Here is a 27,847-nt window from a genome sequence, read left to right as displayed (position 1 = left end):
TTCCCAGCCAGACATGGTGGCACATGCCTTTAGTCCCAGCACTTGGGAGGCAGAGGCAGGTGGATCTCTGAGTTCAAGGCCAGCCTGGTCTACATAGTGAGCTCCACACCAGCTGGGGCTACAGGGAGACACTGTCTCAAAAAGACTCCCCCGCCAAAAAAATCATTTTTATTCCTACTGGTTTGTCTACCTTCTATCAAAAGGAAGCACCCAGACCTAAAGGTATATTACTGAACTGCATTTTAATTAATTTTTAATGTTAAAGTAGAAAGTGAAAACTTCCATTCCTATTTCCCAAAGATGAATACTGTTAACAGTTTCTTTCAAAATCCTTTTAGACCAGCTTTCTTTCCAAAGTTGTTAGATGCTACAATTTTTAAAGTTTGTGTGTCTCTGTGTGTGTGTATGTGTGTGTGTGTAGTGTGTGTAGTGTGTATGTACGCATACATATGTATGTATGTTTACATTTGTTGTTTATTTGTGGGGCTAGGAATGTGGCTTAGGAGAACTGTGCTTGCCTAGTATGTGCAAGGCCCTGCATTGGATCTCTAGCACCACAAAACAAAATGTACATAATTATTCCAAGCCACCATTATGAACCAAGCAGAGTCCTCCCTACATATACCACTGTTTGGCAATTCCCTATATGGATTGCTTTGGTCCCTTATCAAAGACCTTTGATGGACTGCTCCATCCAAAGCATCATGCATCCTGCTACCCAGAGGAGGTCAATCAGAAACCTATGAAGATTGTCAGAGCATTCCAGACTCCACAATAATCTAAAGTTTAAAAGTATTAAAATGGTTTAATTTCTAAAGCAGCTTATCTATTATCACCAATGAAAAGCCAACAGCTGTGAAAGACCCCCACTTTCCCTCTTAAGAAAAAAAGGACTTGGGAGGCAGAGGCAGGGAGATCTTTGTGAGCTCGAGGCCAGCCTGGTCTATATAGTGAGTTCCAGGACAGCTGGGGCTACAGAGAGACCCTGTCTCAAAAAGACCAAAGAAAAAAGAAAAAAAAAGAAAAGGACAAGAAGGGAAACTTGACTATTTAATAGCTGGAGGAAAACTGCCTTTTTTGGAACTAAAACAGCAACTGTCTGGAAGGTTAAATGAAAGCAGTTACCAGAGTATAGAGGCCCTGTTTATATTTGACATGTGGAAATAAGTCTCCAGGAAGAAAGAATATTCCTGGAAACAGATTCCAATTACCTGTTTCTGAAGATACACTCACCAAAGAAAGGCCACTCAGGGTCACTCACAAGTCTACTCAGAATACACATGCCCACTGCCTTCAAACACAAAGGATGGGGAGAGACAAGCTCATAAAATTATGTCCAGAAAAATGAAGAGCTTGAAAAATGAGTTTCTTAGTGATCTCCCTAAATTCTGCACAATCTTTCAAAAATATGACCAACTAAACATGCTTCTGTTGCCCAAAAATATAGAAAACCAGCTGGGCATGGTGGCTCACGCCTGTAATCACAGCACTTAAAAGAGTGAGGCAGTATTGGGTGAGTTCAAGACCAACCTGGCATACAGAATGGTGAGATCCATGCTAGCTTAGGACAGAATACAGAGAGACCCTGTCTCAAAAAGACAGGAAAAAAAAAAAAAAAAAAAAAAAAAAAGCAAACAAAACTTTAGAACACCCCCATCAAATCCTTCTCACTCTTAATCCCATGCAAACACAGGAATAGAAGAATGGATTTAGACTGCCTAAAATTCTTCTTCCTGTGCACATTACATTAAGAAGTGTAATGATCATGAAGGAATGGGAGGCAGGCGATGGGAATCCTACAAGGGCAAACTCCAACTTTTTTATTATATTTGCTTAAAGCTAAAATTAAAAGCAGCTTTTTAAATTTCCTGAGCACATATCAAACAAAAAGTAAAGACAGACTGGATATGTGTCTGAGAGAAAAAAAGAACTACACTGAAGAACAGAGGCAGAAATTTTTAGTCCCATCTTTGATTAATCCTGACAAGCCAGAATTGGCTCATCGGAGAGGCCAGTGTAAGAGAGGGGAATAAAAAACCACAGGGTCCCTCAGCAAACTCTTCCACTTGGGCATGCCCCAGCACCCACCCAAAAGACTCCACATGAAGTCCATGCTCTCCAGTGCTGGGTCCCAGTCCAGGTTTCCCAGCACGTTTCAAGGAAAGGAGCTGCAAGGTGCCAGGTTGGTACATTCTTGTGGAATGGTAAATCTCTGCCCAGCTTAAGCACAAGATGTGACAGGAAACAGTTGGTTTTATTGCCACGGTTGCACTGATGTTCACTTAATACTTGTATATACTGTACCTGCTCTTCAAAGTACTCAAATAAATGCTATCCAATAAAGACCCACAATTCTTGACACATGCACAATGCTATATTCATTCATCAACAAATGCTTATGCCACATCTCCTACATACTGGCCACTGCCAGTCTCAGACACAACTGAAAAAATGAATGACAAAAACCAGAAGAAGAAACTTCTGCCCAGAGCCTTTCACAGTACTTGGAAACCTTTGAAAATCAGGGGCCTTTCAGAAACTACTCCTCTAAAACACCACCTTCTCCTTCTAACCAGAGCAGACCACAGTCACAAACTGTAGTCTTCAAAACTATACTGAAGTCCATTACACAACTACAATACACAAAAACAGTCTTCATTAAAAACAACAAAGATGCTCAAAGAATTACAAGAACAGGAACAAGTACAGAGACACTGTAATAAGAAACAGCACTGTTTTGCACATGGGAAAAACTGCTTTCCTGAACAAAGCAGTCACTGAGCAAGAAGGGTATGACAGGGAAGTATCCTAGACGGAGGAATATATTAACAAATGGGCATGAACCCTGACCTCAGGAAGGGAACTATAACAACCGTCCATTACCAAACACCTACAAGTGTCAGGTACTGCTCCAGGCATTTCGCACCCATCACTTCTAACATGCAAGGTAGACGTTATCACCACCAGGCAGCAAACCGGTGCTGAGGTCATTTGTCCAAACAGAAAGGACAAAATACACAAGAGTGAAAGGGCTTTCTCGTGGCAGCAACGGAAGGTATGTCAGTGACATACAGATTTATAGTATTCATTATCTTGAATAAGTATAGAAATAAGTGGACACTGTAATAAGCATAACTTATCAAAGGAAAGAAAAAAAAAGAAAACATCTAAATTAGACTACATGCAGATTTCAATGATAATCAAAGTCACCACATGCACAAACCCTTACCATCTCATAAAAATAGCTTTAAGAAAAACTCACAGATGAAGAAACAATTTTAACATATGAAATTCATATTCTAGGCCACCTGCTGCAAAGACACTTCTGCACAACCTCTAACAACACTGTTAGGTTTTTTAAAAGACCTGTTCCCATTGAACGCAAGGCGTTAGGTTAATAGTTATTTCCTCTCCGTCCAGGTAGCACCCACCCATCAACTGCTTAACTATAATTGGCAACTACCAACAGTGCCCCTGACATTTCACAATGATGATAACCAATGTCATCACACACATCCAATTCCCCAACCTCCACCCCCTCCAACTCGCTGCACACACCAGCTGGAGGAGACAGGTGAGCACAATGCTTTAACATCTGTCATAACACAACGAGCTCACACTTGGCTAGACTAGTCCTTGGGTTCAGCAATGTACTAATTTTGACAGCTTCCAAATGTTACTTCACTCTAAAATTCTTTTTAAATGTTTGATAAAGTTCATTAGGCAAATAGTAATACGGTGATATATTATTTTACTTAATGTAGTCAATAGGACTAAATAGATTTTTAGAAATAAACACCCACGTTCCTAAGCACAGCATACAAAAAGACACCATCTTCACAGGATTCAACTGAGACTCAAGTCTAAGGACTCAGGTAATAGTCTTATAAAGAAATGATAACAACAAAGACATTAGCACTAATATTTTTATGCAATGCCACAAGCAGGGCAGTGCTCTTAGTGTGAGCTATACTATACCAACTCAATCAACCCTCACAACCACACACACTTTGGGAGAAGTTCTTAATCACTCATCATCTCCAAATGAGTCAGGCAAAACTTCATGACCACGCCACCAAGAAAAAGACAAACTCCTCATCAGTTAGCCTTGCATTTATGAACAAAAAGGAATACCATATCATTGGCCCTATATTCTCTTACAGAGGAACTATCCTGTAAGCGAGTATATAATTATAAACAACCTTGCAGAGGGAAAGAGAGAGGGAGGAAGAAAGAGGAAGGAACGTACTACATTAACACAAATAACAAAGAATATTCATTAACTAAAACTTGGAAGAAATATGTCATCCGAATTCAGGAATATGAATCAACCAGTAAAAAGACTTGCTGCGCAAGCCTGACGAGCCTAGTTCAATCCCGAGAGTCCACATAAAAGGCCAGATGTGATGGACTACACTTGTAACCTCAGCACTCCTATAGCTAGATGGGAGGCAGAGTCAAGGGAATTTCCCAGAAGCTCACAGGCCAGTTAGCCTGGATACATACAGCCCCAAATCAGCTACAAGAAAGACTCTTGCCTCAACAAAGGAGAGACTTGATTCCAAAACAGTTGTCTTCTGACCTCCTTGTGCACACATGGCACACACACACCCATGCTTGTGCACATGTGTGCACATACACACTAAGTAATTTTTTTTTTAAGATTGCTTTAGATGACTTTAATCCTAGCACTTGGGAGACAGAGGCAAGTGGACCTCTGAGTTCAAGGTCTATCTGGTCTATACATAGCAAGTTCTAAGCCAGCCAAAGCTACAGAGTTAAGACCCTCTCATACGGATGCGAAGCTCGACTAATCATGAAATTGCCAAAATCATTTTGACATTCATTAACCATTTAGGCACAGGAGTGGTCATTTAAGCCTGGTCTACAAAGTGAGTTCCAGGCCAGATGGGGCTACAGAGAGATCCTGTCTCAAAAAGACCAAAAAAAAAAAAAAAAAAAAGTATTAATTCCATTCAATTTCTATCACCCACAGAATACAGCACAGACAATCCTTGATAATTTGCACTATAATATGACATTTTTAAACTAGCCAGTGTCAAGGAGGTAGGTTCAGTTTGTATTTAATTTGTCATTTTTCAAATACTTTCAGTTATTCACTTTCTAATCTTCACAATAACCATACCACCACAAATATTTATTGCCTTGTCTAAGTGTGGTTTACTGCAGCTTAAGGTCTCATTTAATGAACATCAATGGATGCTAACAATAATTCTAGTTCTAATCTTCTAAACTTTACCTCTTAATGAATTAATATTGTATCATGTCCTTCACTATTCCAAGAAGTGCTTAATAAGGCTGACTTAAAAGATATGAAGCCTAGAAGGTGGCTCTTGCTTGTGATCTCAGCACTTAGGAAGCTGAGGCAAAACTGCCATAGTTCAAGTCCAGCCTGGGCTACATAGTGAGTTCCAGGCCAGCCTAGACTACAGAGTAAGACCCTTTCTCAAAACACAAGCAAAACAACAACAAAGAAGACCACCATAAAAAATTTAGAACCATACAGTTTAATGACATGGTAGATTGTATCCAGGACCATCTACACACAGCACAGAACTGTAACTATAGATGGATTTAATTCTTAAAAGGCATGTTTTTTTTTTTTTTACATTTTTGTAGTGAAAATAAACTGGCAATATTCTTAAGAAGCAAACAATCATTAATTTGTTTTCAAGAAACCTAGTACCATAAAAAATGACAATGTTATCATGACAACTTTATAAAATTCTAACTCTAGGCCAAGGATGTAGCTCAGAGGTAGAACTGTATACCAGGCAAAAGGCCCTAGGCTTGAACCCCTACACAGCAAAAAAAGCGAAAAATGAATTTTAACCCCAACAGTAAGACTATCTCTGACAAATATCCAGTCATAATGCTACTAAACATCCCATAAGCCAAAAATGATGGGCTACATAGTAAGTCAGAAGATCAGGGCTGGAGTGATGGCTCAGCAGTTAAGAGCACTGGCTGCTCTTACAGAGGACCAGGGTTTGGTGCCTAGCATCTATATGATGGCTAAAAACTATTCAAAACTCCACTTCCAGGGGATCTGACATCCTCTTCTTACCTCCGTGAGCATTGAACATAAAGGTGCACTTACATATATACAGGCAAAACACTCATACACATAAAAAATAATGAGTAAATAAATAAATAATTTTTAAAGACCCTGTCTCAAAGAAAAAAAAAAAAAAGAGAGATGAATCTCATCAACCTACCTGTTCCAGCTTTAGATCCAGCATAAACATTACTTCCTCCAAGAAACCTTCCCTCAACAGTCACCCTAGCTTTTCTACAGAACATATCACTGTTAGTTGTTCACTGTCAATCACTCCCAAGAAGAGCAGAGACCCACCCTGTTTTGCTCATCACTGTGTTCCCGGACAGTGTCTGGTCCACCATACAGCTCAACATAAGTTTGCTGAATGGATCATTTTAATAAGTTAAGGCCCCTTAAGGAGCCAAGTTAACCAGATCTTGTGCAGCAACATGACAAGCACAATGTTAATATGGCAGAAATTTGTAAATTTGTTTCATTTAAGCTTCACCTTAATTCAAGAGTGTAAGTACAGTCTAAAATGGCTTAGTGGGTAAAGGCATTTGCCCTGGGTTAAGTCTGATCCCAAGAACACACATGGCAGAAAGAATCAACTCCCAGAAGTTATCCTCTGAGCACCACACATGCATGCACATGTACACTCACACACAGATAGATGATAGATGTGAAAAATAATACACATGCACACACACAGAGGATAGATAGATGTAAAAAGTAATAGACACACACACACACATACACACACACATATACACACACAAACACGCACACATGCATGCACATGTACACTCACACACAGATAGATGATAGATGTGAAAAATAATACACATGCACACACACAGAGGATAGATAGATGTAAAAAGTAATAGACACACACACACACATACACATACACACACACACACACACACACACACACACACAAGACAGGCTCCCACCACATAGCCCTACCTGGCCTAGAACTCATTCTGTAGCTCAGATTGGCCTCGAACTCAGAGACCTACCTGCCTCTGCCTCCTGAGTGCTGGGACTAAAGGTATATACCACCACACCCAGTTTAGAATAAATAGGTTTTTTTTAAATATTATGTGCATGAGTGTATTGCCTTGCATGTATGTATATAAGTGCATCCATGTCATGCAATGCCCAAAGAAGTCAGAAGAGAACATTGGATTCCCTGGAACTGGAGTTATGGGTAGTTGTTAGTCACCATGTGGGTGCTAAAAATCAAACCTGGGTCCTCTGCAATAACAGTCAGTGCCCTTAACTGTTGAGCCATCTCTCCAGCCCCCAAAATACATACTTTTATTTAAAAGTATCTAAAGTATCCCATTTTTAGACTCCTCCACTAAAGCAGAAATGCCTAAATAAATTCCAGGTTAGCTAAACTAACTTTAACAACATTAAATCATAAATCTAAATACAATAAAGTACAGCTTTATCCAAGTTAGTACCTATAGAAAAAGTAATTCTCAGTAATATAGTTTCCTCATTGGCCAAAGGCTACATCAGAATTCTGACACCTAAAACTTACAGGCACATCTCCCCTGAATTCAGCCACATCCCAATTTGAGGCTACTGAGTTTCAGAGCTTTATCTTAACTTGTCTTTGATTAAAAATATCTTTAAGCCATGTGTAGTAGTACGCACCTTTAGTCCTAGCACACAGAGAGGCAGGTGGATTTCTGTGGGTTTTAGGCCATCCTGGTCTATATAATGAGTTCCAGGCCAGCCAGGGCTACATAATAAGAACCTGTATTTAAAAAAAAAAAACTTTAAGCTTTCTTAAAACAAACTAAACTACACATTTCTTTTCCTTTTTAGTTCTTTGACAACTTCATACAATGATACAATTTATTTATTTATATATATATTATATATATAAATTAAAAAGTTATGTATATCCTCCCATTACCCTGTCTCACCACCCTCCCTCTCTCTGGAACCCTTTTTCTGGACTGGGGAGATGGCTCAGTGGTTAAAAGGCCTGCTGTGAAAGTGTTAGGACGTGAGTTTAGATCCCCCAGAATCCACACAAAGCCAGACAATGAATCTGTGATCCTAGCACTCCTATGGTAAGATGGGAGATGGAGACAGGATCATCAGAAACTCTTGGGCCAACTAGCCTGGCACACACAGTGGTGAACAAGAGACTGTCTCAAACAAGGTGGAGGGCCAGGACCAACATCCAAAGCTGTTCTCTAACCTCCATATGCCCACGTGTAAGCACTTAACTGTACTCACAGACAAGAATATGCATACCCACTCATATCGTAAACCCATACAAAAACAGAAAACAGTTTTAAAAAGAAACTTTTTTCTTTCCAGCAAGCCCCACTCCTACTTTGATGTTTCTGTTTTGGGGTGAGGGGGACACCACTGAGTTTAACAGTGGTTGCTTGCAGGAGCATAGGAGGGGGATTATTTACTGGAGGACAGGCAAATTATCAGTAGCTTCATCACTGAAGGAAATGACAGCTCTCCTCCAGCAACCATTAATTGCCCACAGTCCCTGGAGGAGGAGCAAGGCCTCAGGAGCCCTTCCCCATGTGTGATGGAATGGTCACAGGCCCAGTCTTGTGCCAATGACACCTGCAATGAGTTCATAAGTGCAATGACTATGTCATGTCCAGAAAACACTACCATACATTACTTCTAAATGACCTATTTCATTCAAAACAGCAGTGCTTGCATATGTGTTCGTGCAGAAAACAAATCCTCTTTTACAACCCAGAACTCATTATTTAGTATGAGTTTTGATATCTGTTAAACAGCTTATAACACTCAAGACAGTTTACAGAGATGAAGGTGGCACAGAGACACAGCTCATAGGGAGAGTGCTTACTAGCATGCATAAGGCACTGGGTTCCACCCCAGTACCCAAAACATAAACTGACATCTACTGATAACTTCAAGGTTAGCTCCAGAACATTGAGCATTAAAAAGCATAGGATACAAGAGTCACATGGTGGCACATGCCTGCTATCCCAGTACTTGGAAAGCTACGACAGGAAGATCATGAGTTCTGGGCCAGCTTGGGATATATAGCAAGACCCTGTCTCAAGAAATAAACAAAAGAGGGGCTGGAGAGATGGCTCAGCGGTTAAAGGCACTGACTGCTCTTGCAAAGGACCCAGGTTCAATTCCCAGTACCCACATGGTGGCTAGCAACTTTCCATAACTCCAGTTCCAGGGGATCTGACACCTTCTTCTGACTTCCGCAGGCATTGCACAACACGGATGCACCTACCTACACACAGGCAATACACACATATACATAAAATAAAAATAGTAAGTATTTAAAAAAGAAAAAAGAAACAAAAGAAAGGGCCAATGAGATAGTTCAGCAGGTAAATAAAGCATTTGCCATACAAGGCTGATGACCTGAATTCAACCCCTGAAACCCACATAAAGGTGAAAGGAAAGAACCAAATTCACAAATTGCCCTTTGACCTCCATAGGCATGCTGTGGAACACATTCTCACACAAATTTTGTATGTACACACAGAATAACAGAATTTTTTAATTAATAAAAAAGGTCACTAATTAATTTTTTAAAAACCTGGGTATGGTGGCATACACATTTCGTCTAGCACTTGGGAGGCTGAGCAGGGGATCTCAGAAAGTTCGAGGACAGTCTGGTCTACAAAGCAAGTTTCAGGCCAGCTGGAACTACAGAGAGACGCTGTCTCAAAAACAAACAAACAAAGGCACTACCTAGTCCTATCAGTTGTAGGTGAACCTTAAGAAACAAATGTAGGAAGCTGGAGAAATGGCTTAGTAGTTAAGAACACTGGCTGTTCTTGTGTAAGTCCCAGGTTTGATTCCCAGTACCCACATGGCAACTAACAACTGTCCATAACTCCAGGGGATCCAATAGCCTCTTCTGTCATCCTTGGGCATTGCACAACATGGGTGCACTTACCTATGTGCAGACAATACACCCACACAGATAAAATAAAAAATAAAAATTTTTAAAAAGAGACAAATGTAGATAGGTGGAGATACAAAAAACAGCACTGAAATGGAAATCCTGAAACCTCCTTTTACTTTAAAGGGCCCCTGTGTCAATCTGTTTTCAACTCATTTTTACATCTGTTCACAAATCGGGGCTAAATACCAGTCCTTTTGATGCATAGATGTTTATGAAATACTAATAAGATGAGAAAAAGTTAAAAAGCAGTCTTCTGAGTCTCAAAATACTCTTTCCTTTTTGCTATATTCTTGATTGCAACCAGTCATTTAAGAAGAAAAAGAGTGTCTATTCTGTATAAGACACACAATAGCTGTAATTTTTACACTGCTACAAGACAACCGCTCGGAAACATGAACCTACCTTGTGCACACTGTCCTGCTTCCTAAGGACTAGCAGAGGGGCAGCCCCAATCACAGCTGGGCATATCTTCTGGGACATGAGGCTAATTCCAAAAACTGCATTTCCTTATTTAGCGGACAGTACTTTTCCTGAAATAGTACCAAGTTCCCATCTTTTCCATGTTTTGATATTTTACTTTGAACAGTATTCAAGCACAAGCAACCCTAAATTAAATAAATTAAAATTTAATATCACTGTGAAATAAGTCTTTTATGATACCTACATCACAAATGAACTTTTGCCAGATCTCTTCCCCACGACCCTGGGGATTCTGGAAACAAGATCCTTGTCTGTTGGACTGACTCCAAGATCAATAGCAAACAGATAGATAAGGGAATGAATATTTACTAGGCAGCTGGCATGCTGGGAACTTTACAATGCCTACTTCACGTACTCCACACAACCACCCTGGAAAAAAAGAGTACTATTTTTACAAAAATGTAATTTCAATTTACAAAGAAATTATATAACTTAGTTCAGAAAGCCAGGATTACCACCTATTGAACCGAGTCCCTTTCCCACAGTAAGTTTGCTCCCCGAAGACAAAAAGAAGAGCGGAAAGCCAGTGTGCTAAGCCCTTCCTCCCAATCCTGTGGCTGCCATGCCTTCTTCAGAACAGAATCTAAGTGACCCAGCCTCACATCCTACCTGGCCTCCTCCAGAGCGCAGTATCCTGTCCTGTTGACTCCCCATCAAGTGCTGCTGCTGGCCTAGCTACTCCCCTCATCCTGTTCTAATCACCTTATAACTTTCAAGGTTCTTGCAATCAGTAATAAGCCATCCCAGTACAGCGCATGTGAGGTCTCAGGTTAGCCCCAAGGCTCACCTGGCTCCACTGGTTAATGGCTATAATAGAGAAGGCAATGTAGCCTGATAAGCCTGGGCTCTCAACCCTGGTTCTGTTGCAGGAATGAGTTGCCTGGACCCAGTAACAAGCAAACACACCTTGTCTTGGTGGTGCTAGAAGATCTAAATGAGACTCCACAGGAATACTGCGTAGCATATAGCAGAACCAACAAATTTTATTTTTCTTTTTCATAGTTGTTAAGCTATTCCTTTATCAGAAAAGACCAATTTCTAGGTCCACAATTATTGGGGGTGAGGGAGCATTTATGCTCAATCTTAACCAATGATACTGCTATTCATCCAGCTTAATTTTTCTAATGAAAAATCAAAATCAAAGATCAAAAACCTCCAGGTAACAAGAGAACAGTCATGCAGTGATTTCTACCTTCAAAATCTTCTAAAATTCTTCCTGACATTAAAAGGAATTAAAAATCAGGAAAGACGCTGGGCACTGATCCCAGCACTTGGGAGGCAGAGGCAGGCAGATCTCTTGTGAGTTCAATGCCAACATGGTCTATGTAGTGAGTTCCAGGCCAGCTGGGGCTACAAGAAGACCCTGTCTCAAAAAGACCAAAAAAAAAAAAAAAAAAAAAAAAATCAGGATATATAAGAGGAAACCTCTAATCACGAGATCTCCCATAAAGAGGTGGATTATATAACAAACTTTCCTTCCTCTGAGTGAGAAAACAAACCATGCACGCACCCAACAGCAGTAGCAGCTCCTAACCTTTGGGGAACTTCTCTGAGAATCTGATAAAAACTCAAAACCTTTGCCTAGAAAAATGCCAGTCTGCACAGAGACATAAAAGTGGCTAGAATTTTGAGAGGATCCAAGGCCTTCTAAAACTCAGATCAACCCTAAAATAGAATCTTCTCAACTAGGAGCCATCTGTGATACTCCTCATACTGGAAAAATTCTCAATCAGATGCTTCAAATGCCTGCTCAAAAAGCTCAATAAAACAAACCAAAAAAGTAGTCTTCTCAATCAACTTTTCCTGCCTTCCTCTGGCTCAAGGCAAAATGGTACAAAACCACCATGGTTTAAAACCCAGAAAGAGGGACTGGAGAGATGGCTCAGCGGTTAAGAGCACTGACTGCTCTTGCAGAGGACCCGGGTTCGATTCCCAGCACCCACATGGCGGCTCCGAACCATCCTTAACTCCAGTTCCAGAGGAATCCGACGCCCTCTTCTGACCGCAGCATTGCATGACACAGGTGCACTCACATAACATGCAGACAATACACTCATACACATAACATTAAAATAATAAATATTAAAAAAAAAAAACAGAAAGCGATGGGGCTGGAGAGATGGCTGAGCAGTTAAGAACACTGACCACTCTTGAAGAGGACCCAGGTTTGATTCCCAGCACCCATACAGCAGAGAAATCTGATGCTCTCTTCTGACCTCTGTGTGCATTGCATGACACAGGTACACTTACATACATACAGGTAAAACACTCATACACACTACACACAAAATTAAAAAATAATTTTTAAAAAAAAAAAAAAAAGAAGTCTGGAGAGTCTGCCCCGGTAGACAACTACTAAAACACATTTAGCCAGGTGAATTTTACCTTGTATCTGTCCACAAATGGAATTACCCTTGAAAGTAACTATATTACCCATTTTAGGTACTTACTCCTAAAACAAGAAGCCTGTCTGAAACTGACATTAACAACAATGGTAAGATTATTCCGTAAGAACCACTTCTCTATTTGGCTTTGAAATTAAATTCTTGTAGCTCAACAAGAGTCCATTTTTTTTTCCTTCCTGAAATGGAAATAATCTGTATAATGTATTAAAAGAATAAAAGTGAGATGAAAAATACTAATATTTTCCCATTGTGCAGTTTTTCCAATAATTAGGGCAATTAATATTCTTTAGTTCCTACAATGTACCCAGCACTGAACTAAATGCTTTTTTTGGTATTTAATCTGACTCTAGCAAGTAGGTCCTATACTCTCCCAATTTTAGAGATAAGAAAACAAAATGCCACCAAGTAATGGACCCAGAATTCAAATCCAAGTACATGTGGCCCAGGACCTACATTTTCACCTCAGGGAGGCCCCTACAATATTCTTTAGTTCCTACAATGTACCCAGCACTGAACTAAATGCTTTTTTTGGTATTTAATCTGACTGTAGCAAGTAGGTCCTATACTCTCCCAATTTTAGAGATAAGAAAACAAAATGCCACCAAGTAATGGACCCAGAATTCAAATCCAAGTACATGTGGCCCAGGACCTACATTTTCACCTCAGGGAGGCCCCTACTTGCTTGGGTAATACACAGACCCTTTTTTTTTTTTTTTTTCCAATTAGGATGTTCACTACATGCTTAGGTCTACTGAAAACATGAAAATAAGATCCCACCACTGTCTTGGAAAAGAAAAATCTTCAAATGCAAAGGTCAGAAACAAACTTTTTTTTTTTTAAATGTGTATGAGTGTATTACCTGCATGTATGTAAGTGCACCCGTGTCATGCAGTCCCCATGGAGATCAGAAGAGTGCATCAGATTCCCCTGAAACTGCAGTTACAGGTGGTTGTTAGCCGCCTTGTGGGTGCTGGGAATCGAACCCAGATCCTCTGCAAGGATAGCCAGTGCTCTTAACTGATGAGCCATCTCTCCAGCCCCAGAAACAAACTCTTAATTAAAGGGGATGTCAGCTTTGCAAAGTAAGAACCACTTTAGCCTTCTTGGAAACTATCCAGATTTCAGATTCACTGATCTTTATCAAGCATGCAAAATGTTATAAGTAATATTAATTAGCATTAATACAAAATATAAGTTTTATGAATGGGAAAATTTCACCATAAAAACACTACTTTGAAAGTCCATTATAATATTCAAATATACTATACTCTTCTAAACTGTAAGTCTGATGATCTGATTAGCCTACAAGGGATCCCCAAACACCAGAAGGCCAAAAGGATTTCACTGCACTTAATTAACATCTACACATCTGCAGCACAAAACATCAGTCAACGGAATCCCACTAAGCTTATCACAAAGGAGATCCAACCCCCTCTCTCCACATGATAATACTTTTTTTCACCCTGAAACATTTAGAATTATCAGAACATAAAGTCACTCTCAGGACTTTAAGAGAACACTCAATAATTTGGTTCTTTAAAATATATAGGTTTTAGGTTAGGCATGTTGGCCACCATGCATTTACTACCAGTACTTGGGAGGCAGAGGCAGGCTAATCTCTGTGAGTTAGAGGTCAGCCTATTCTACATAGTGAGTTCCAGGCCAGCTGGGGCTACAGGGAGATTCTGTGTTTTGTTTTGTTTTGTTTTTTAAAAAAGGTTCATTTATAAATTGGTATCAAAGTTAAAATAAAATTTGCATTAAGTTTACTAGCCAGGCATGGTGGTACACACCTTTAATCCCAGCACTCAGGAAACAGAGATAGGGGGATCTCTGAGTTCAAGGCCATCCTGGTCTACACAGCAAGTTCCAGGCCAACTGGGGCACAGGGAGACCCTGTCTCAAAAAGACCAAAAAAGAAAAAAGAAAAAAAAAGTTATGAGTGAATAAAATATATAATAAAATATATCAGAGTCTGTTTTACTACTACCATAATATCATCTCATAAAAAGTTACATTTATCAAAATTTAGAAACATAAACCCAGCTTGTACATGGTACCATTCATAATTGAGAAAAAGTAAACGAACATAAAGATACAGTATTTAACCCAGATGTAGAGTAACACATGCCCACAATCCCAACACTGAAGAGGCTGAGGGAGAGCACAAGTACAAAGCCAGCCTGAACTAGAATACTGGGATAGTGAGACACCATATTTAAAAAAAAAAAGAACCATCATTAAATACTAACTACATAAAATAAACCACAGTGTATCCTGCACTACTGTAATTTCCTAGCCACCTCCTACTATTCCTGCTGTGAACTCAGGAACTGATAACATCTGCTTGAAGCCCTGTCACGTCCAGTGAGTGAGCAGTCCTTCTCCCCAGTTAATTACAAAGTGCGGGGAAAACATGATCTCTTAGTTTTCTTGTATTTTTCATAATATATAATTCATACAACATGTAAAAATATGTGTTAATCAACTGTTTGTTACTGTTAAGACTCTGGTCAACAGTGGGCTATTGGTACAGTTTTGGAGAAGTGAAAAGTTATATGGTGTTCCCATCAGAAGCAGGAACAAATCCCAAGAACCTGAATAGCCCTAAATGGCCAGAGGCTTAATGGCCATCACATCTCGGAAGGGTTCGGCCACCTGACCAGTTCATCAACATGACTTCAACTGTGAGCAACAGGATCAAAACTGAGTAGCCACCAGCCCCAACCCTCAGTACTGCTCACAGGGAGTATGGTACCACAGGCAGCAGTGGCTTGGTGGCCTCATATTGGAGGCATCTACTGGCAGGACAAAAAGGTCACTGGCAAGGGAGGTTTTAGGACACAATATTAAAAAAGATATGTAGCATTCATCAACAGAAAAGCCAAGGCAGATTTCTTTGTACACCAGACTGCCAGTAGAGAAGAACAGCCCCAGGAAATAACTGTTGTGGAGGAGATAGACTGTAGAGCTTCATACTGCTGAAGGAGGAAAAGAATACACAGCAAATGTTACAGGTTCTGGTGATCTTCTAGTTCAAGACAGCAATATCATTAAAGATCCTATCCTATCCTGGACCCACGCGAAGGGTCCAGGAGAATTACGAGAACAATGAGAGTGGGAAAAAGAAGGAAAACTCTCCCCAAGGCCAGGCCAGTAATGCCTGCCTTACCACAGAGGAAGGGTCCCACCTTACCAAATGCAGAGACCCTGCAGGTCTCTACCACAGTATCCCAACGCTCCTGTGCAGAGAGAATTCTTGAGACTTACTAACAATCAGGCTTCAGAGAACAAGGTAGACCAGAGAAACAAAATATGCAAAGGGGCTACAGAAAGTGATTCTGCAGACGCCCTGGTCATCAAAGACAGCCTGGAAACAATGAAAAGGTTAAGGAAAACTACGGAGATGAGTCAGTAGCCAACTCAACAACTATACCTCACAATGACCAATGCAGATGCCCCAGAAAATCCTAGCCAATGGCAAAGCGACAGAGCAATCAACCCACCAGCTGAGAATGTGTACACTTGGGAGGGCAGAGCTAAGTAAATGCTAGATTACCAGCTCTACCATCATCTGGTCATCCAGTAAGAAAAAAAATAATAATAAACATAAAATTCCAATAAGGAGAAATGAACAAAATCTCAGACAGGATTTAATACTTAGCTCTTACTTTCTGCAGGGAGATCAGACGAGAGCTACCTGCACTAACTATGCTGCACAGGGTTTGGCTTTTTTCATCTAAAGACATCTCTTCAATAACAACCTTTTCAAATGTTTTTTCTCGATGTACCTTTAAAGGTTTTTTACTTGTTTCACAACTGATTAAGTTGAAACCTTAAGAAGTTCATTTTTTTAATTTACAGTAAAAGTTTACATCTAGATTTTTCCAAAAAATAAAAGTTAAATTACAGGCACCTATTAAAAGTCAAATTAATGTTTAAATGCTATACTCAGATTTTCAAGTGCACAGGGAGACAGGAGGCAGTCTCTCTAACCACCATGTTCTTCAAGAAATAAACTGTATATGCCAACACTCCAAAACCCCAAAGTATTTCAATTAAGGAATATTCAACCTGAGTTTATCAAACACTAATAGAAATTAATATGAATGCAACTCAATACTCTACTTTGAATTAACAAATTAGGAACAGTTATTTTCTATTTCTTTTGGCTCACATAACTCTGAATGAGAATTCTCTATGCCACAGAAACAAACTATTAGGATATATAACGAAAAATGTTCCTGGGGATGGAGAGATGGCTCAGGGGTTAAGTGTTTGCTGCTCTTACAGAAGACCTGAGTTCAGTCCCAGCTTACAACACTCTCTCTCTCTCTCTCTCTCTCTCTCTCTCTCTCTCTCACACACACACACACACACACACACACACACAGTATACACTCACAAAGACACACACACATGCACATAAATAAAAATAAAAATAAGGGGCTGGAAAGATGGCTCAATGGTTAAGAGCACTGGCTGCTTTTGCAGAGGACCTGGATTCAGTTCCCAGCACCCACATGGTAGCTAACAACCATCTGTGACTCAAATTCAGGAGATCAAACACCCTCTTCTGGCCTCTGAGGACACTGTAGGCACAGGTGCACTTATATCAGGCACTGCACTCATACACATAAAAATAAAAATAACTAGGCCAGGCATGGTGGTGCACACCTTTAATCCCAGCACTCAGGAGGCAGAGACAGGCAGATCTCTGTGAGTTCAAGGCCAGCCTGGTCTACATAGTGAGTTCCAGGACAGCTGGGGCTAAAGGAAGACCCTGTCTCAAAAAGACCAAAAAATAATAATAATAATAATAATTAATAAATAAATGAAAAATAACTAAAAAAAAAAAAAGAAAAACAGATAGAAGGGGTAGGCAAGATGATGTAAAGGTGCTTGCTACCAAGCCTGATAACTCGAGTTCAACTGGTAAAAATCCACACGGTAGAAGGAGGTAACCAATCCTCACAAGCTGTTTTGATCTACACACACATACACAGCATGCCATACAGACCCAAACAAACAAATTAAAATGTTAAAAAAGTTGGAGGGGGGCTCAGACAGGTATTCCAGTAAATTCAAAACATTAACTATTTGAATGAAAAAGATTTGGTTTAAAAGGTTTGTAACTACAAACCTATGCTCTTGTTTTATAATTTTTAGAGAAACTTCTGATTTCAATTTTTTGCAAGGAAACCATAATAATTTCACAGCATTCATGATTACAATAACATTAGTACTCTGAAATCTCAGCTCAATAATAGGTGGTACTTACTGAACATGGATGGCTTCACCACCTCTACTGTCTGTGCCATCCTCCTTTTATAAATAAGGAAAGATTTTCATATCATTCCCTTGCCCAGGACAATATAGGTAGAGGACAAGCTCCAACTCTTGCAGGCCAGCAAAGCCTGCAGTTTCCCCTAAACAGCGCCACGTTACAATACACAAAAGCAAGGGGAAACACCAAAATACAGGACACCATCGCCTAAGAAAGACTTTTCTTTCTACAAACACACTGGCTAACTACATTACCCAATGACAAAACCTCTAATTGTATTACACATTTCTACTTTACACTCCACAAAGTAGATCTAGAAGATGAAAAACTAATCAGTAGAAAGGCACAAAACTAGCTTTAAATGATAATTAGGAAGTTCTTACAAACTGTCATTCTAAAACTAAAAATGGAATCTTAATCTTTAGAACTAAAGCTTTTTTTTGCAGTATGTTCTTAGGAACTGAAAAGATAGCTCAGTGGATAAAGCATTTATGGTGCAAGCGTGAGGACCTGAGATCATATCCCCAGCACCCACACAAATACTGGGTAAACGGAGTGGCCCACCTGTAATCCCAACCCTGAGAGGCAGATAAGTGATCTTTGGAGCAAACTGGCTAACCAGACTAGCCAAATCAGTCAGTTCTTTGTTCAAGTGAAAGACCCCACCTCAATATATAAGGTTGAGATCTGGCCTTTACTCATACACACATGTGAACACACATACACACACTCAAAAAAAGTGTTTTTAGAGGTTGGGTTGTAGCCCAGTCAAACAACACTTGCCTAGCATGCACAAGGCCCTGGGGTTAAATCCCAGTACCAAAATTTTTAAGGTGTTTAATTTTATTCTAGAAGGAATATTACCACAAAGAAACAAAGAATTCTTTTCTGCTGAGTGATACCTCCAGCCACCACAGCTCCTGGACTGCCCAAGCTATCTGCAAAGTGTGTTAAAAAATAACGTCCAAAGCTGGAAATAACAGTATCACTTTCATTATAATCCCATTTCACTCAAATCTAAACTTGTAGAATCAGCTAAAGGTGAGGAGGGAAACAAAACACTGAGGCAGGACAGAGTGGGTAGAAAATAGAAATCAACTAACCAGGTGCTATCATTACTTCTTAACACAAACATGTGCCAGCCTGTATGCACTTGCCTAAGGACCCAGTTTGCCCAAATGAGAAAACTGTTAAAGATTGCTTTCTTACTGATATACAGTACAAAGAACATACAAGTGACTTTTTTTTTCTGGTTTTCTGTAGCCCAGCCTGGCCTTGAACTCACAGTTCTCCTGCCTCAGTCTCCCAAGTGCTGGCATTTTACAGGCATAGTACCACTATGTGATTCAAATCTTGTAACAAATCTTGACTTTCTTTTTTTTTGGGTCTTTTTGAGACAGGGTCTCCCCGTAGCCCCAGCTGTCCTGGAACTCACCATATGGACCAGGCTGGCCTTGAACTCACAGAGTGCTGAGATTAAAGGCGTGCACCACCATGCCTGGCTAAATCTTGACTTTCTTATCAGGCACAGATGGCACCAAACCTCTACTGGGGTTTCCTACTGGGGTTTTCATTAAAAAATTTTCAGTATCAGAGGCAGGCGGATCTTTGTGAGTTTGAGGCCAGCCTGGTCTACATAGTGAGTTCCAGGGCAGCTGGGGCTACAAGGAGACCCTGTTTCAAAAAGAAGACCGAAAAAAAAAAAAATAGAGAAAATACAAATGTGTATATTTGCAAAATTTGGCATAAAACTTCAGTACACACAGCTGAGGAAAGGCCAGGCCGCTCTATACATTTACACAGGAATACATGCTAGTGTTCTTTCTACAAAAATAACATCCATGATACAAATATCAAAGGATAATTTACTACAAAGATGGCAAAATACAAACTTTCTCTTCAGTTTCTGTTACAGCTCTACAGGTAAGCAGACTCTGAAAATGCTATGAAATAATGTAACTTATGTCTGCCAAATATTACAGTAATATAATATTCTGATAATGCATATACATGTGACCATTAACAAATGTCTAATTTCTGAGATTTCAAAAATTACTTGCTTAGAGTTTTAAGTTTTATTTTACTATTAGTGTCGAGGAAAGGGAGAGTTGGGAGTACACACACACACACACACACACACACACGCACACACACTTTCAGAATGGGTTCTCTCTCCTTCCACCTTGGGTTCCTGGCATCAAAATCAAGTCACCAGGCTTATGCAACAAGCAACTTTACCTATTGAGCCATCTTGCCAGACCAAGGCTCACATTTTCTAAAGATATTATGTTTATACAATTTCTATATTCAAATTTCCCTAAAACTAAATACCTTGAAGAAATTTATTCTTTAAAGCAAACACACAAAATTCAATTGCAATGTATGTTGTGTCCCAATAACTCAAGCCTTCTTAGAGAAATACTTTAGAAAATGAAGTCAGTATCTATCCTTTAGTATGTATATACATAGCTTATTCTGATTTATTCTGGCTTTTCCTAATGTAAAAAAAAAAAAACAATCCTAGAAATGAAATTCCTCCTCCTGTGTATTCTATTCTGTAAATTATTTCTAAAAAGTTGATAAGAATATAAGGCAAAAATAACCCAATCCACTGTAAGAAACAAATATTTAAGATCCTTACATTCACTACAAAAAATCATGAGCAAAAACCCATTTCTTAAGACTGAGCCTAATTGCACATCTCTGTTACTCTCCAGACACACACAGAAACCTAACATCGGAACACTGCCAGGCTGTTCATGTGAACTGTACAAGAATCACTTTCAGTCTGCTGGAATTGGGTTCATGAATGTGTCTAGTCCAGTTGCTCTCTAATTTTCCCCTGGTGGTAAAACATGCAGATGCACAAAACCTATTCCTAGAGAGTAGAGTTCTTAGAAAACTTTTAAGACTACCAGGCTTAACTTCAAAAACTAAGAAAAAGGGGTTGAGTAAAATGTAGCTCGGTGGTGAAGCATTTGCCTAACCATGTGCAAGAAGGTCCTGGGTTCGATCCCCAGCAATGAAAGAAAAAAAAAAAAAAAAAAAAAACACTGAGAAAAGATATGTACATGTCCAATAATCTCATGAAGAGATGGTCAACGTCAATAAGCATGAGGTAAATACAAATCAAAACCCCAGTGATAAAACACTTCATGCCCCTTATAATGGCTGTTATAAGGGAACAGGGGACCACTGGTGACAGTGTTGAGAAGTTAGAATTCTTACACAGTGCTGATGGAAATGCAGCTTCTACAGATAACTGCATGGCAATCCCTCAAAAAATTAAACACATAATCCAGTAATTCGATTTCTGGGTATATACCCAAAAGAAAGGAAAGCAGGGTCTCCCAATAGATAGCTGCACACTCATGTTTGCATTATTCATAACAGCTAAAACGAATAAATGAATAAACAGTATGTGCGCTATATATGTACTGAAATATCACTCAGCCTTTAAAAACAGCAAAATTCTGACAAATTCTACAACACAGATGAACCTCAAAGACATTATGTTGAGTAAAATAATCCAGTCACAAAAGGACAAATATTGCATGACTCCACTTAACCTAGGCCTCAGAACAGAGAACTTCAAAGAAACATGAGGAGGAATGGTAGTTGCCAGGGGCTGCGAGTTAGGAGAACAGAGCTGAGAGCATGAAGGGGTGCTGGATGGATGGTTCTGATAGATACACAACAATGAGAATGTACTTCATGCCACCGAATTATAACCTTAGAAATAGTTAATGGGGCATTTTAGGTCCATTTTAATCACGATTTAAAGAGAGGATAAAATAAACATGTCCAAATTCTTCTCTTTCCCTACCAAAAACCCAGTAGTCTACCTTGGAATACTCAATTTATCATGAGCCTTAAGAAATGAATGTAGGGCATGTTGGCACAGGCCTTTAATCCCAGCACTTGGGAGGCAGAGGCAAGCAGATCTCTGTGGGTTCCAGGCCAGCCTGGTCTACCTAGCAAGTTCCAGGTTAGCTGGGGCTATAGGGAGACCCTGTCTCAAAAAGACCAAAAAGAAAGGAAAAAAAAAAAAGAATGTAGGGGCTGGGCTCAGAGGTCAAGAGCTGCTCTCAAAGAAGACCTGAGTTCTGTTCCAAGCACCCACATGGCACCTCACAACTGTCTATAATTCCAGATTCAGGAGCTCTGATACCCTCTTCTGGCTTCTATAGGCACTGTATGCATGTGGTGCACATACATACATACATGTAGGCAAAAACACTCATACACATAAAACAAAAACAAATGTTTTTTAAAAAAAAGAAATGAATGTAGTGGTTAAACTATAAATGCCTTCTAACCCTAAAGACGTTGAATCTGGGCTTCCTAGGAATAAAGTCCTTCCCTCGATATAGATGTTAATAGCTACACATGTCTACTTCAGATAAAATGACTTTTTTAATATTTTTATTTATTTTTATTATATGTACGAGTGTATTGCTTACATGCGTCCAAGTGCACCCATACCATTCAATGCCCCCGGAGGTCAGAAGAGGGCATCAGATCCCCTAGAACTGCAGCTGCAGACAGTTAGCCACCACATGGGTGCTAGGATTTGAACATGGGTCCTCTGCAAGAGCAGCCAGGGCTTTTATGACTCAGTCATCTCTCCAGCCCCAAATAAAATGACTTCTAAGGAACCCAGTGTGTCTCCTGACTTTGCATTTCAAGCATGGTTGGCTTAATGACCTCGAATTTTTCCTTCATTTTTTCTTCTTAAGACAGCATACAAACTATTTTCACTTTTGTTAGCAAAATTTTAAGTCAAAAAATAACTTTACTAATAAGTAGATATATCATCTTTTTTCTTTTTCTTATTACAATGCTGAGGATCAAACCCAAGGTCTCAGGCTTGTTAGGCAAGTGCTCCATCACTGGGTACTGGGTCCTAACCCCAATTGTATCATTTTTATAGAAATCAGTATTCATTTAGTTTCCACCAGTTTCAAGTACAAATATCAGAATCTTATTTATGAATTTTCTCTAAAGAAAAAAAAATCATCTCAGCCAGGTGTGGTGGTGCACTCAATGAATCCCAGCACTTGGGAGGCAGGTGGATCTCTGTGAGATCAAGGCCAGAGTGGTCTACAAAGTGAGTTCCAGGTCAGCTGGGGCTACAGGGAGATGCTGTATCAAAAAAATAAAAGAAAAGAAGGAGGGAGGGAGGGAGGGAGGAAGGGAAAGAAGAAGGGAAAGGAAGGGAAAGAAAAGAGAAAAAAAAGAAAAGAGCGTCTCCACAGTAAAGCTAGACATGTGTGGAGCTACCCTAAGCTAACCTTTCAGAATTTTTTCAGTATCATTCCAGTTTTTCTTATAATACCTCTAATTCCACATAAACTGCTACAAAAATAAGTATGCATTTTAGGCCAAATGAGAGGGCACACACTTGTAATCCTAACACTTGGGAGAGGCAGGATAATTATTGATATTCAAAGCCAGCCTAGTCTACATTGTGAGTTCCAGACCAGCCAGGGCTACATAGCAAGACCCTGTCTCAAAAAATAGAAAAAAGAGGGAGAAGGACAGAAAGAGGAAAGAGAGGGAGGCAATCAGGGAAAAAAGAAAAAGGAATGAAGTATGCATTAACGAACTAGTAAGCCAGGTTGCCTAGTCTCCTCTGAGTTACTAAAGTCTATTATATTGTTCTGTCTCCTTCCTCATCACCCTTAAATATTTAGCAGACAAAATTTCATCTTCAAGAATATTGTGATACTTTCCACGTTATACCAGCTATTGATCTGATACATTTCAAGTAATTCCTGTTTACCAACATGAAGCAAACAATGAAAATTAAAAGGAACAAAGAGTTATCTACATACTAAAACAAAAACTGAAGACTATAATTCAGAAAGGGGGGAAAAAAAAAAAACTGTTCTCATATTAAAAACTTGCTCTCTTAGACAGGCTGGCAGTGCATACCTCTAACCCCAGAACTTGAGAAGCAGTGGCCAAATCAAATGGTTATCAGCTCAAAGCTTGTCTCAGCCAGAGAGAGTTTAAGGCCAGTCTTAGCAACAGAAAACCATCTCAAAAATCAACAACAAATCCTTCCTCAAAATACTTTGAAAAGTAAAATATTATGCAAGCATGATCATTATATACTTTTGTTTATTATCTGAAAATAAGAGTGATGTCATCAGCAGAGCATGATGGCGCACGCCTTTAATCCCAGCACTTGGGGGGCAGAGGCCAGCAGATCTCTGTGAGTTTGAGGCCAGCCTGGTCTACATAGCGAGTTCCAGGACAGCTGGGGCTACAGGGAGACCCTGTCTCAAAAACACCAAAAAAATAATAATAATAATAATAAAGTACATCAATTATGAACTCTATTTTCTTGATTTTTAAAACAGAATTGTTTCAAACTCCACTTCCTTTATGCAAGTTAGGCGTAGTGCCTCCTTTACTGGGGTCTACTTCCTGACTGAGACAGTGCAATTAGTGCTATTACTAAGCATATAAAAAATAAAAGAGCACTGATAGGGCCAGCAAGACCTTTTAGTAGGTCCAGGAGCTTGCCGCCAAACCAGACCTCCTGGACTCCATCTAAAAAACCCACAGGTTGGAAGAAAAGAACCAACTCCCACAAGTTGTACTCTGACCTCCAGATGTGTGCCATGGTACACCCATGTGGATGAGTGCACGCACAAACACACACACACACACACACACACACAAACATGCTTTTTTAAAAGTTTTGGGTGTGGTGGCGCAGACCTCTAGTCCCAGTACTCGGGAGGCAGAGGCAGGCAGATGTCTGTAAGTTCAAAGCCAGCCTGGTGTACATAGGGAGTTCCAGGCCAGCTGGGGCTACAGGAAGATCCTGTCTCAAAAAAACAATAAAATAAAAACAAAAAAAAACAGACATTTCTGCTACCTGCTACTTAGTTTCCAGCCTAGAAATTCACCTGATAAGTCTCCTTACTTGCCCACAGCTATTTAGAGGAGCCCTTTAAAAAAAGAGAATGGGTCACACACCAGAACGTCTGTGTGTATATGAAACCTCTTAGCCCTTCAAGCTGTAACACACAATATTAACAGACACAAAATTCTATGAAAAGTAAATTATATACAGATACAGAAGATTCACTGAAAAAAAACTGTCACCTGATCATAGCCTTACCTTTTAGCAGCGGCAGAGGTGTTAACTCAATAGGCTTGCCTTGAGACCTAAACTGTGAGGAACTCTGCGACCTCTTCTGTCTGGCTTTTCTGACGGACTTCCGAGAAAATCCGTCTACTTTATCCACTGATGGAGGAGTTGTTGGTGCTGAGGACATATCCCTACTAAAAAGAAAGAGGTGACATTAACACAGTCCTAAAGTGGAAGCATTCATGTGAGTTACACAATTTCTAAAATTCCCACATACAATATCCATGAAATGTGAGTGTGTACCAAAGAAAGGGAATAAAATTAAGTCTTGTAAATGGGAAAAATAAAAAGTAATATTACTACCATGTAAACAATATCATAGCTCTAACATTACATTGCTCCATTATAAGCATTAAAAAAATGTTCACCTAAGCCTGCTGCGGTGGTACATGCCTTTAGTTCCAGCACTCAGAAGGCAGAGGCAGGCAGATCTCTTGTGAGATTGAGGCCAGTCTGATCTACCATAGCAAGTTCCAGTCCAGCTGGGGCTACAAGAGACCATGTCTCAAATAAATATATCAATAAATAAATAATTAATTAATTAATAATAAATAAATAAAAATTGCTCACATAGACTTCAATTCTCTATACTGTCTGCCATTTTAATTGCAAAAGTCTTCTCATCTTGTGATTCCCGAAGTGACTTCGGACCTATTCTGAAGCTGGAAAACGTCCATTTTTCCAATATATTAATATTATGAATGGGCTGAAACCCTTTCTGTACTTTAAGATTCTACACAAATGAAGCCAGGAGTGGTGGCAGAAGCCAGTAATCCCAAGCACTCAAGAGGCTGGGGCAGGAGGATTATGAGTTCCAAACCAGCCTCAGCTGTGAGTTTGAGGCCAGCCTGGGAGATCCTGTCTCAAAAAAAAAGCCATCAGTGTATCACAGAGAGGTGAGATGTACGATTTCTGAAACTACCTAAGCGTGAGACTTCAATGCAATGTGCCGTGTTTGCGGTGATAAGCCATCATACTGCAAATAAGGGCAGGCTAGACTGCTTAAACACACAAAAGGCATAATTAAAATCATTTCAAAGAAGTCATCTTCTTTTTGAATGAAGCCATCTTAAGTTATTAAAGTTTAATTAACAAAACTATGATGAAACTGAGCACCAGGCTGAACTGAAAGCCTAACTTCACAGCCTGCTGGGACAACTAAATTGAGTTCCCTTCAAGTTTAGACCTTGGAGTTCAATTACTAAGTTGTATTCCATCAAACTGATGGAACCAAACACTTTTTTTTAACCCTACAAATAATTCAAAGAAAGGCTAGTTCCTAAAAGTCACAAGCATCAATTTCATTCACCAACTTAAACAGATGCCATCATTCGGTAGAACTGAGGCTCCATGCAAGATTAATGACAGCCAGTATAGAAGATCACACACCGGAGTGGAGTGTGAAATGCAATTGCCCACCTGTCGTTCCAACACATAAGACAAGTGTTTCTGAACTTCCCCAAAAGAGTAAGGAAGTTTCCTCCCAACTGTGTAAAACTAAACAGTCAACTGGATTACCTGAATTCTAAATTAAAAATAACAAAAACATGGGGGAGGGCACAATGTTAAGTTTCGGTTTGGAATTAAGAGACCTGGTTTTTTTTAATGAAAAGTTTTTTTTAATGTGTGACAGATACAAAATGGATTTGTAAATTATAACGTAGAAAATGTGTGGTCACTTTAAAACACAATGACTGCATCAGCAAGAAGCTCCACATCACATTCGTATGTTGTGGATTTAGGAGAGGATCGTGCAATCTCGGTATGTGAACTATTTAGGTTTCATTCTGACTCTAACGATACAAGATTTCTGTAAATCTCGTTCTTCCATCACTCTCTGTCTCTTATTTCACATCTTCCATCTCTAACGGAGATCTATAGGTAGCTTTTTTCTGCTTTAATCATTTGTCCCTTATGCGCGAAGTTCTTAATAAATGTCAAGGATCTCAACTCTAAAGCACTGCAGAACTGATGTTAACAGCGGGGTCCCTGCAAAGCCCAGGCAAACAGGTTTCACCTGGCCCGCGGTGCCCGAAGCTTTAGCGTTCTCTCAAGAGCCGGCACCCGGGCATTTCCAAGGAGAAGGAGGGGACCAGGGAAGTGGCCTGTTTTTGTTATGCTCACATCCAAAGAGCCCTGGAGAAGCTACACGGCCACAGAATCGTCTCCACTACACCAAACCCCCTTCTCCCCGCCCCCGCCAATGGATAAAGGGGGACAAGAAAAAGCCTTCAACCCCAGAAGGGGCAGAAAAGGAGGAGAAGGAGGCAAGGCAGAAGAGAGGCGGCGACATCGAAAGCATCTGCAGGTAAATCAGACAAGTGGGACCGGCGCTCGCCGGCGCACACCCCACCCCGCCGCACCCCTCGCCCGCCTGGGCCCGGCCTTCCCGAGCCCGCTGCCCTGCAGGTTCCCGGGAGGAGAGCCAGGGGCCGGAGGGACCAAGTTACCTTGAAGCTCCTGGGGAAGAATCCGAAGACGATGTGTGGCTGCG

The 27,847-nt window shown here is 40.0% G+C and overlaps 1 protein-coding gene and 1 pseudogene across 3 annotated transcripts in view; one reads left to right on the top strand and one right to left on the bottom strand.

Annotated features, from left to right (window-relative positions):
• The window catches only part of Ppp2r5e (protein phosphatase 2 regulatory subunit B'epsilon), a 165,270-nt gene extending 137,429 nt beyond the window's left edge, over positions 1–27,841 (bottom strand). For 2 of the 3 annotated variants that reach the window (XM_008850493.2, XM_029554759.1), the window contains exons 1-2: positions 27,804–27,841; positions 25,324–25,487 (exon numbers count right to left, since the gene is read on the bottom strand). In XM_008850493.2, coding sequence (XP_008848715.1) covers positions 25,324–25,480 — 157 coding nt within the window. In that variant the 5' untranslated portion in view covers positions 25,481–25,487; positions 27,804–27,841. The remainder of the gene's footprint in view (positions 1–25,323; positions 25,488–27,803) is intronic. The other variant, XM_008850494.3, reaches the window with a different exon arrangement.
• On the top strand, positions 8,769–8,859 carry LOC115067241 (annotated as a pseudogene).
• Positions 27,842–27,847: the final 6 nt, after the last annotated feature.

Source organism: Nannospalax galili, unplaced genomic scaffold, assembly GCF_000622305.1.
Source record: "Nannospalax galili isolate Female #2095 unplaced genomic scaffold, S.galili_v1.0 scaffold144, whole genome shotgun sequence".
Taxonomy (NCBI): Eukaryota; Metazoa; Chordata; class Mammalia; order Rodentia; family Spalacidae; genus Nannospalax; species Nannospalax galili.
This window is presented reverse-complemented; position numbering and strand designations above follow the sequence as displayed.